Source organism: Trichechus manatus, unplaced genomic scaffold (genome assembly GCF_000243295.1).
Source record: "Trichechus manatus latirostris isolate Lorelei unplaced genomic scaffold, TriManLat1.0 scaffold00078, whole genome shotgun sequence".
Classification (NCBI taxonomy): Eukaryota; Metazoa; Chordata; class Mammalia; order Sirenia; family Trichechidae; genus Trichechus; species Trichechus manatus.
The window spans coordinates 1313244-1325397 of NW_004444014.1; the positions used below are offsets into that span (position 1 = coordinate 1313244).

The 12154-nt window shown below is 45.2% G+C and overlaps 1 protein-coding gene across 1 annotated transcript in view; it reads left to right on the forward strand.

Moving 5' to 3' along the window:
* Positions 1–10228: 10228 nt before the first annotated feature.
* The window catches only part of PSTPIP2 (proline-serine-threonine phosphatase interacting protein 2), an 81188-nt gene continuing 79262 nt past the window's right edge, over positions 10229–12154 (forward strand). Inside the window, exon 1 of the mRNA XM_023735386.1 lies at positions 10229–11278. Coding sequence (XP_023591154.1) covers positions 11276–11278 — 3 coding nt within the window. The 5' untranslated portion in view covers positions 10229–11275. The remainder of the gene's footprint in view (positions 11279–12154) is intronic.

Genomic DNA, 12154 nt, shown 5'->3' on the forward strand with positions numbered 1-12154 from the left:
GACCAGACTTAATGGTCTGGCTGAGACAGGAGGAACCCCAGAAAGCATGGCCCCTGGACTCTCTGTCAACCCAGAACTAAAACAATTCCTGAGGCCAACTCTTCAGACAAAGATTGGACTGGACTGTGGGATATAAAATGACACTCGTCAAGAGTGTGCTTCTTAGCTCAAGTAGATACATGAGACTAAATGGGCAGCTTCTGTCCGGGGGTATGATGAGAAGGCAGAGAGGGTCAGGAGCTGGTTGAATGGACAAGGGAAATCAGGGGTGGAAAGGAGGAGTGTGCTGTCACAGTATAGGGAGAGCAATTAGGGTCACATAACAATGTATGGATAAATTTTTGTATGAGAGACTAACTTGAATTGTAAACTTTCACCTAAAGTACAACAATTAAAAAAGAAAATTAAGGAAAAAAGAAAATGCAGCATTTACGGGGTTGACATTACAGCTGCTGGCAATGATCCTTGCTGGAAAGCAAGGGAGGGGTGTGTATGTGGGAGTGCCTGTGAAGCATCAGCTAGGCTCAAGAAATGTTGGGGTCGTTGTTTTTTTTTTTTTCTTTGTCTTTTTTTCTGATTTATGTAAAGTGTCGCTCTAGCCATGGGAACTTGGGGGAGAGAGCAACGCAAACTTAACATTTTGGCCCATTCGAACTCACCTTTGGACAAGTATAGGCCCTTTCTCGGCCCACCTGGAGGAGAGAACAAAAACCAAAGGCATCACCTTGGCTGAGCCTTTTTCCCTCCCTTTAGCCAAAGAGATCCAGCAAGCCAACTCTTCTGGGGCTGGATCTATCATTTTTACCTTTTACCTTTTGCAACACAGTAGTTCAGCAGCTATTTCCTACCTGTAGATACATCATCGCTTGTCCCTTCATTCTTCCTTTTTCCCAAACAATACTTTTGCCAAATTTCAGTGACTCAAATCCTTTGCTGTGGAGTCAATTCCAACCTACAGCGACCCAATAGAACAGAATAGAACTGCCCCACAGGGTTTGCAAGGCTGTAATCTTTACGGAAGCAGACTGCCACAGCTTTCTCCTGGAGCAGCTGGTGGTTTCCAACCGCCAATCTTTTGGTTAGCAGCCGAGCACTTAGTCATTGTGCCACCAGGGCCCCTTTCAGTGAGTCAAGGTCCATCTCTAGTCAATTTTGTGTATGATATGAGTTAGAGGGTCTAAGTTCATTTTTTTCTTTCACATGGATACCCAATTCACCCAGCATCACTTACTAAAAAGACCATCCTTTCTCCACTAAATTGCAGGGGCACCTGTCTTATAAACCAATACCACCCTCTCTTAATAACTGTAGTTTTATAATAATTCTTGATATCTAGGGGTTTTCAGTCCTCAGCTTTGCTTTTCTTCTTCAAGATTGCTTTGATTATTCTAAATCCTTTGTATTTACAAATAAATTTTAGAATCAGCTGGTCAATTTCCACATAAAATCTACTTGGATTTTAATTGGGGCTGCCTTGAATCTATTTGGGAAGAATTGACATTATAAAACCAATGAGTCTTCTAATCTATGACTATAGTATATCCCTTCATTTAATTATATCTTCTTTGTTTTCTTTCATCAATGTTTTACAGTTTTCTCTATAGAAATACTGCATTTTTTATTAGATTTATTTCTAGATATTTGATTTTTTTGATGATATTGTTTTGCTAATTTTATTTTATATTTTTTGCTAGTATATAGATATATTATTGGTTTGTTTATATTGAACATATATTCAGTACTCTTCCTAAATTATTAATCCTAATAATTTATCAATTCTTTTGGATTTTCTATATATAAATCACATCAGATGACAAAATGGTAGACAGTCACACAATACTGGGAATTGTGGCCTAGCCAAGTTGACACACATTTTTTGGGGACACAATTCAATCCATAACAGCCTATGAATAATGACAGTTTGTTTCTTCCTTTCCAGTCTTTATACCTTTTATTTCTTTTCCTTGCCTTAATACACTAAGACCTCCAGTACAATTGTGAAATAGGTGTGGTGAGAATGGACATCTTTGCCTTAATCCCAGACTCAGGGGGAAAATATTCAATATTTCACTATTAAGTATGATATGATCTCTAGGTTTTTTGTAGATACCCTTATCACATTAAGAAAGTTTTCTTCTTTTGCTAGTTTGCTGAGAGTTTTTATTATCAGCAGGTATTAAATTCTATCAAACTTTTTTTCTGTGTTGATTGAGATGCTCTTATGAGTATTCTCTTTTTTTTAAGTTAATATGGTGCCCTGTTTTAATATTAAAAAAAGAGAGAATACCCACATGATCACCTTTGAATTATGGTTTGGCGAAGAATATTGAATATACCATGGACTGCCAAAAGAATGAACAAATCTGCCTTGGAAGAAGTACAGCCAGAGTGCTCCTTAGAAGCAAGGATGGCGAGACTACATCTCACATACTTTGGACATGTTATCAGGAGGGACCAGTCCCTGGAGAAGGACATCATGCTTGGTAAAATAAAAGGTCAGCGAAAAAGAGGAAGACCCTCAAGATGGATTGACACAGTGGCTGCAACAATGGGCTCAAGCATAACAACAATTGTGAGGACAGTGCAGGAGCAGGCAGTGTTTTGTTCTGTTGTGCGCAGGTCACCATGAGTCGGAACCAACTCGATGGCACCTAACAACAACAATAGTGCCCTGGGACAGTTTTTATTGGAGCAGCTCCCACATACGGTAGGCTGTCCTCTGTGACAGTAGATATCAAAGTTTGCATCTTTGAACTACTTTGACCAGAAAAGGATCCTTTGAGCCCCTTGCCTCACTCATTCAAATCTTGTTGCACCACCATGCACCTGATTCTTGGGCACTTTAACTTTCTCCTGGATGTTGGTCCTTGTATTCCATTCCCGTCCTGTCCTTACCCTGTCCTCTATTCCTCAATCTATTCAGTTTCAAACCTTTGTGACAAAATTCAACCTCCCTGATTCTGACACGTCATTGGCAGACCAAATAACACAGCTCACACCTGCTCTCTGCTGCTTCCACACCATGGCCTCAGCTGTGCCAAGTTCTGTCCCTGGATTCCTGCCTGGCTTTAGCCTACCTGGCCACCACTCCTGCCAGGCTTGTTCCTGCTGCCTGGAAGGGAGGGAGCGGATTATGGGAACTGAAATAAAAATTGGTTCTGTTGTTGCTGATCAGCTAGGAAAGAGTTCATTGAATTCCCTGGCTGGCTCTATCACTGTTCAATCTGTGAGATTACAAGAGAGATTTCCTTATCTTGAGGTGCTTTGCAGTATTCTTTTTAGGTAAGAGATCCAAGAGGAACAGAAATGAGAGAAGAAGATAAAGACATAAGCAATATATTATTAATGGCTAGTTCATGTGATAAGGATGACAAGTTCTAGAAATTCAAGAAGTGAGAAGACACTGAGGGCTGGGGAAGTTGAGGAAGTGGTGATGAGGTAGAATTTGAACAGGAGGAAGAGCAACTCAGGTATCCTGCAAAGCATGAGCAAAGATCTGGTGGTGGGACTGGGGGTGGGAGGACAGTGAAGAGTCTATCTTGGGGGAGGAGGAGTGGTGGGAATGCTGGAGAATGAGGTAGGACAGGTCAGGGTGGGGATAGACTGAGGAAGGTCTTAAAGGTCAGGCAGAGGCATTTGGGACTTAATTCTGACGGGTATTAGGGAAACTTGGTAGCTTTGTGAGGAGAGGAGGAGCATGACGAAAGCAGTGTTTTGAGAAAAATCTGCCTAGAGCACCATTTTGCCGGAACCCCCCTTGGGAAAAATCTGAGAAAAAAATTAAGAAGAGCAACCTGATTATCAGTATGAAGCTGGATTAAGGGGTGGGGAGAGTAGGAGAAGGAAGAGGGACAGATATACCAAAATTTAAAAAGCATGAAAGGAAATTTGGTGATTGTAGTGGGCGTTCGTTATTTTTGCAACCCACCATCGACCCCATTTCAGTGAAAGGATCCCTAATTTCCTCTGGGCACTGCCCGCTTCCTCCATTCTGTTGGGTGTTTTGGATGGGGATTACATCCACTCTAGGAGTGGAGCTTGTGACCTGGGCCAAAGCTAATTAGTGCATTGTGTGCCCTGGCCCTGGTGAGATGAGAACATGACATTTCGGCCAAGGCTTGCCTAAGGATTTTTGTTGCAAATGTTAAGAAAGAGAGGTTCTGTTTCTTTTCCTGGAGGATAAGCACTTGGAACTGCCAGGTGCTACCATATGGTGCTTGAGAATGAAACCAACATGTCAAAAGATACAGTATCTGGTAACATGGTTTGAGCCATGAATCCAGCTGTGCATGAAGCAAGTACTAAGCCGGGACTTTTCAGTTAAGCAAACCAATTATTCTCTTTTTATGTTTAAGCCGATTTGAGTTGGTTGTTCTGTGTCTTACAACTGAAAGATTACTAACCAAGACTTGGACCAACTGGTAGAGTCCCTCCTTTGTACAGGTTATGGAGTTCCTAAATGGCAGGGCTGGTTTAGTGCACCAGGATCTTCCTGTCCAAAGCCAAACCTGACACCCATTAGAAGTGTTAATGCTGAAATGGATGTACTGGCTAATTTTATGTGTCAACTTGTCTAGGCTACTGTACCCAGTTGTTTGGTCAAACACTAGCCTAGATGTTGCTGTGAGGGGATTAGGTAGATATGATTAACATTTACAATCAGTTGACTCTAAATAAAGGAGATTACCCTCAAGGATGTGGGTGGCCCTCATCTAATAAGTCGAAGGCCTTAAGAGCAGAAACTAAGGCTTCCCACAGAGAAGGATTCTGTCTCAAGACTGTAATATAGATATCCTACTGGAGTTTTCAGCCTGCCTGGCCTATGGTCTTTGAACTTGCCAGCCCTCGTAATCATATGAGCCTATTCCTTAAAATAAATCTCTCTCTGTCCATACATATATATAAGTGTATGTGTGTGTGTATCCTATGGTTTTGTTTCTCTGGAAAATCTTAACAATACAGTAGATGACCATTGATGTGCAGGGAGGTGACAGAGCACGGATCTGAGTTTCGTGGGAGCCTCCATTCAGAGCTGGGGGGTGGGTTGAGGAGTGGGAGATGGGGTGGGGGATGGGCTGGGTGGGAACTCCTGATACATACTGGTGACATTGTTGTGTCAGTGGGCCCAGAAGCCCAGCCATGGCCTTAAATTAGCTGTGTGATGGTTTTAAAGATATGTCCATAAATTCTTTGATATTCCTTCCCTCAAAAGATGGAGTTTAATTTTTCACCACTTGAATGTGGGCTGGACTATTGACTAGTTTCTAGCAGATAGAATATGGCAGAAGTGATGGGATGTCACTTCTGAGATTAGGTTATAAAAATATTGCAGCTTCTGTTTGAGTTCTCTCTCTGTCTCTATTTCTCTGTATCTCTCTCTCTCTCTCACTCTTCTCTTGCTCAGGGGGAAAGCAAGTTACCATGCTGTGAGCGGGCCCATGAAGGAGAGGCCCACACAGTGATGAACCAAAGCTGCAGGCAAACAGCCATCAAGGAACTAGCCCACGACCAAGGAGTAGGCTTGGAAGCAGATTCCTCAGCCCCACCTGAGCCTTGAGAGTACTGTAGCCCCAGCCAACAGCTTGACTACAAATTCACGAGACATCCCGAGCCAGAATCACACAGCTCTTGAGTTCAACCCTCAGAAATTGTGTGAGTTAATAAATGCTTGTGGTTTTAAGCTGGTAAATTTTGAAGTAATCTATTTCACAGCAATAGATAACTAATACAAGCTGGGTGGGATAATTTCTTTCTTTCTGAAGTCAGCTTATGCTTGTAACAAGGGGGTAGATAGGACTGCTCCAAGGCTCTTATAATGATTGAAAAAGAAAACACTTCTGTGTTTCATTCATCTCTGGATGGGGAAGAATGCCATGGAAAGAAACGCACGAGAAAGCAATGGAAAAAACCCACAAAGGACATCAGTAGATATAGTTGCACAAACATGAAAACTGGGTCAAAAAACCTAATTAAATGAAAATCCAATTAATTCAATTAAGCCACAGGTAGGCCATGAGAATACAGGGCAAGACATATTTGCAGCAAAGATGATAAATTGATTTGAAAGATAACAAGACTTCTACAGATAAATAGGCAAGGAACAGAGACAATTCCCAAAAGAGGGCATAGCCTGAAAAACAAACATATGAGAAACCTGATAAAGTAGCGATCAGAGATGCAAGTTAAAACCATAATAAGATATTTTCAATGATCACATTAACAAGGATTATGGATGTTGCTATATAATGCTTTGAAAAGGCAGGGACAAGAGCACCCTGGTACACTGCTGAGAACACAGCTGATACAACTTTTCTAGGAAACAATTTGGCAATATACTTCAAAAGCCTTAAAAATGTTTATGTTCTTTGACCATGTAATTCCACTATGAAGAATTTTAACAAAAACTTATATAAAAGATATTTAACATAGTAATATTTCTAAAAGCGTCAGGGAAATGCTAAGTATTGGTATATCCACTTGATGGGGGCCTATGCAAACTTAAGAATTATATTAAAGAGTTTTCTTTTGAGTTTGTAATAAACTTACATGGTACAAATTCAAAGGTCCAAAAGGGCATAAAGTGAAAAGTAGATCTGTCTTCCTCCTATGGGGCCTTGGTGGTGCAGTGGTTAAGAGCTTGGCTGCTAACCAAAAGGCTGGCAGTTCAAATCCACCAGCCACTTCTTGGAAACCCTATGGGGGAGATTTGCTCTGTTCTATAGGGTCGCCATGAGTTGGAATCGACTCGATGGCAATAGGTTTTTTTTTCCTTCAGCCTATGTCCCCGGTCACCCAAATCCCCTCCCCAGAGGGAACCATTAAAAACACTTGTGTGTTTTTTTCCCCTCACCCAAATGGCAGTGTGTTTTGTATCTTGCTTTTTTTCACTTAATAATAAATCCCGGTGATCATTCCATATCAACACATAAAGAGCATCTTCATTCTTTTTTTCAATGCTTGAGTATTATTTCATTGTATAGATATATCACAATTTATTGAACTAGTTCTACACTGATGGACATTTAGTTGTTTCAAATCTTTTGCTACAGTAAGCATGCGTCTGTGAATAACTGTATACGTATTTCAGTTTGCACAGGTGAGAATATATTTGAAGAGTAAACTCCTTGACATGGAATTGTTGGGTGAAAAGATAGGTACATTTTAAATATTGATGGCATGGCCACAGTTCTCTTTACAGAGGTTTTCCAGTTTTTATGTGCAAGAGTGCCTGTCTGCTCACACCAAGGCCAGCACAGTGTGCTGTCAAGCTTTTTGTTAGGAAAAATGCGTTTAATTACCTTAGAAAAATGCTTATGAAATATTGTTAAGTTTAAAAAGCAAGACTCAAAATTTTACATACAGTAAGAACTTAACCATACAATTTTTTTTAATTTGAAGAGACTATGCAAAAATATTAGCAATGGTTATTGTAAATTGTCTTGATTATTTAAGGACAAAATATTTATCATAGTAATATTTCTAAAAGCATTAGGGAAATTGCTATGATAGTAATTTGCTGTGATAGTATTACTTAACTTTGTTAGTAAATATCTCCCAAACTGATTATAGACCTTTAGATATAGTACACATTTTACTTGTCTTTTTACTCACAGTACCTGTCCTGGTGATGAGCTTAACAAATATTTGGGGAATGAATAATACTTTCTGGCTGCATGGACAACCACTTGTAATTTGAAATCTTGCCACCAGGTGGAGAAAGAGAGTTAAAATCTAGGGATCTTTGGGGTTTGAGCCAGGAAAATCAAGCACAATGTACATTCAGAGCTTGTAAGACTTTCTAAGACTTTCAAAATGATACAGGTATTAAAATTAAAACCTTACAATTAGCACTGTATTGAAAATATTTGTTCCAAATACTTAAAACTCCAGGAAAAATCTTGGTTCTGTCTTTGGCTCTTGAACCTCCCTCATCTCCCCAGTTAGCACTATTTCTTACCGCTCCTGCAGTAGAGGGTCAACGAGAGAGAAGACCCTCAAGAGGCAGACTGACACAGTGGCTGCAATGATGGGCTCAAGCATAGCAGTGATTGTGAGGATGGCGCAGGATCGAGCAGTGTTTCATTCTATTGTATAAAGGGTCCCTATGGGTCGGAATCAACTCAATGGCACCTAACCACAACAATCTGCAGTTTAGCCTGTCTTTCTGGTGCCCTCCATGGCCTCTGCTGTCCCCTAATGGTAATGCCAGGTGTCACTTCCTTCCCTCTAACCTTGCTGCTTTCCAAGGAGATGAACAGCCAGATAAATTGATGCATGGCGTTGGAGCTACCGAGGACCGGAGGCCAGAGCTCCATCTTAGTAGTTGTGGATGACTCTGGGCAGGATATCATCACAATAGGACTGGGGGTGCTATTACTGGGCAGAAGCTTTTAGATGTTCTTCAAATTACTCCAACAATCGTCCTCTCACTGTGTTGGTATCTAGCTAGAACCTGCTCAAGAGGCAAATGCTTGCCTTTCTAGGCCTGGGATTGTTCACTGGGCATGAATACTCAGTCTTGGTACCCTTGACCTTCACCTACCCCCTCCTTGAGCACCTACTGTTTGCCCAAGGTGGATCTGCCATAGGAATGACAATCTGTTTGGCTCTGGCCCTGTTTAGAAGAACAGAGCTCTAACCCTGAGCCCTTCATCCCTTAAATAAGCTGTGATCTTGGACAAGTCAATCAGCCTCTCTGGGTTCAGGATGGGTAGCATGCGGCAGTACTCAGTCACAGAGCTCTGTTTTACTCAAACCAGGGATGGGTCTGACTTGCCTTGGGGTTACCTTATGAGGGTAAAGAGTGGAGGTGGGGGAAGGAAGCTCGGGGCTCCTAATGCTGGAATGGGATTAGGTCTTGAGGTTGGGGAGAAGGCTGAGGATGAGCTGAGCTCCTGGGCCTTGTGTAAGGACCCCACCTAGCGACGTAGAGTCGAGAGGAAACAGCATCAATGACCTTTCCAAGACATTTCAGACTAAAACGTGCTCCTGGGGTTTATCTGGAGCAGGAGCACCTGGGGCAGTGCAAGCGACTCGTTGAAGTGTCTGCCTACACCTCAGGCGAGACAGTGATAGCTAGCTGACGCGCCGGGATCCCAGGCTGTCGGAAGCAGGAGTGGTTTAGGACCCGGGGCGGGCCTCCCTGCTGTTTGTGGAACTCAGAAGTTGTGGCTGCGAGCCCGCAGACTGCGACAGTCGGGCCTCCCAGGCGGTCCCGCCTGCTACACCGACTCTCACTGCTCCGACTGCCCCTCGCCGGCCATGAAGGGCTCACTGTTCAGAGGAAACTTTTGGGTAAGTCGGCCGGGCGGACAGCTGACCGTCAGGGTGGGGGTCGTGCACCGGCGGAGGCCCGGGCTCGGCGCCACTCGGTGACCGCGCGCGGCCGGCTTTCGGGGGTTCGAGCGCGGCGGGGTCCGGTCCAGCGGTCTGCGCGTCCGCTCTCGGGCCGGCCCGTGTCCGACCTCTAGACGGGAGAACCTGCGGTCCCCCTGCGCCCCGGCAGCGGACTCCGGGCGCTGGTGGAGCCGGAGCCACGCCAGAGTCAGGACATCTGTCTCACCTCACAGGTGAGGAATCCGAGACCTAGAGGGAGGAGTGACCCGTTTGGGGAGAGTTGCGGGTGTCCCGAAGGCTGCGCCGGGAGCGGAGCGGTGGGTCCTGGGGGGCGCATGTGAGCTCCGCCCGACTGACAGCGACAGTCACCCCTGGGGATCACTTCTACGACTCCGAGTTTTCTTCTCAGACTCTAGAGGAGTTCCCTTTGCGGAAGCTTCGGCCCCTGTCCAGCAGCCGGGTTTCCTGAGCCCCCTCCCTAGGTCATTGCCCAGCCCAGTTGCGCGCCGTAGGGAGGTCGGAGGTGTCGGCACCGCGGGTAGGAGGCCCTACAAGCTGGTGGGGTCGTCCCAGGCGGGAGGCAGCAGGTCTGCCAGTCCCCACTTCCTCCGTCCTGCCCTCTTCCCTCCTGTCTTCCCACTCCCAGGTGCCTGTCAAGGGTTCCATACCCCCCTATCCCTTTAGGACAGGATCAGGAAGCTGCATACCTCAAAGTTGACCCTTGACTGCCAAAGGGCGGCGGCTGTTTGCCCGGGATCCTTCTCCCCTCCCTCTCCTCCTCCCATTTAGCTTCACAGCAAATTAGCAGGTCTCTCTCCCCCACAGTGGGCTGCTAGGGCCAGAAAACTGGCTTCATGGCCTCAGGGACACAGTTTAGACACTGCCTTGTGAGGTCCGTTTTCCTGGGGTTCTTGAGGTTCTCCTGGGACACTGCCCACCTGTAGGGCCAAGGCTGTGGCAGCTTCACAGAGAGGGTGAATGACCTCACAGCTGGCCCAGCAAGAGGCCTGGAAATTCCTGGGGTACAATATAGGACTTTGGGCCCTTTGACAGTCATTGTGGGAGAAAGCAGGGCAGGGTGAAACACCTTTCCCTCCTCAAATGTAACAGCCAGTGGCACATTGGGTTTTCAGATCTTGTCACCTCTTAGGGAAGTCTTTCCTGATCGTGCACAGTAGGCCCTGTTACTTGCTCACACCGCGCACTTTCTGTCCTTTGATAGCATGTGTCGGTTTTGAATTTGGGAGCCTACAAGCACGTGTGCACCTTGTGAACAGGTAGTGTGCTTGCTCTGAATGCCCCTGCCCTGGCACAGCCTGGCACCCGGGGGTGCTCACCAGACACTTGTTGAAGTGGGTCAGTAAGGCCGGCAGGGCATGTGTCGGGGCGAGAGCCGCTGCCTCCATCCTCAGAGGGTTCACAGGCCACTGGAAGGCAGCCCTCAGCTGTACCTGACACATACTGGCAGGAATAGCTGGGGAGGGGGCAAAAATGAGGTCTGGGTTGGGAGTTAGAGGTTGGGTGAAAGTCCTGCAGAGACAGCTTTCTGGGCTTAGATATTCAGAGGTGCATCTGAGATCCTGAGAGATAGTCCTAGCTTGCCAAGGTATCTCCCACCTCTAATTTCCCGTGACCCTTTATGTCAAATAATAAAAACAGTAATGACTAACATTACTGCCCATCGACTCGGTTTCAAGCACTGTTCTAAACACTTTAGATGCACTACTCACCTAAGCCTCACAACGATGCCTTACTATCACATTTTACAGATAAGTAAACTGAGTGGCAGAGAGGTTAAGCAACATTCCCAAGGTCCTAGAGCTATTACGTAGCAGAGCATGACTCTACTCAGTCTAACTTCTCACTAATGAGGCTGGCGCTGAGTAAGAACATCCCCGTCTAGCTGTCTGTATGGCTCCTTTGGCACTGTCAGAGGCAGATGGTGAGTAGACATTTGAGTCTTCGTGTGAATATGGCTTCCTCCTCCAGCTACAACCATGAGCTCCTGGAGGGTAGACACTGGGTGTTGCCATCAGCTGAAGCCCCAGCGCCCGATATAGTGCCTTGTGTATGGATGCAGGAATCAGGCACGCAACGCAGCCAGCCAGGGCTTGGGAGAAAAGGGGCAGAAGGGAAGGTTGGAGACCTAAGGGGCACCTGCTAGGCTTCACACTCTCAAAGAGTAGGAGAGGCAAGGCTGGTGATAGAACAAAGGTGATGGCAATAACTTTCGTATTTCAGGGGTAAGAGAAGATTGTGGTTAAATAAACTAGAAAACTTTGTAAATACGAGTGACTTTTGGTTTATTAAATTTAATAAATATTTATGAAATGCCTTCTCTGTATAAGATGCTGTAATGGATGTAGCATTTGCAGGGGTAAGACCACCACCTGTAGCAAGCTTAGTTAGATGGTAGATCCCTCATGAGGAAGCAAAGCGCAGAGGGTGACCTTGAATGTATGACCTCAAGAAGGTGGAAGAGGAAGGGGCTGGGAGCGGGGAGAGTCCATCAGGGGTCAAAAAGCTGTCTGGGCCAGAGGTAGAGAGGGTCTGTTCCAGGATGGAGACCATGAGGAGGAGGAAAGAGGGGGAGATGGGTGAGAGAAATGGCAGAGAGAAAAGAGGTAAAAGCAACAGGACAAGACAACCGATTGCAAGTGAACAGTGAGGAGAAGAAAGGTGACTCCCAGGAGGCCCTGCGTCAGGTGAACTGGAGGATGAGGTGTGGGACCCAGAAATAAGGAAGTCAGGAGGAGGAACTGGTTTGTGGAGAGAGAAGGAGGAGGAAAAGCCAGAAGTGATATTAAAAATACAGAAC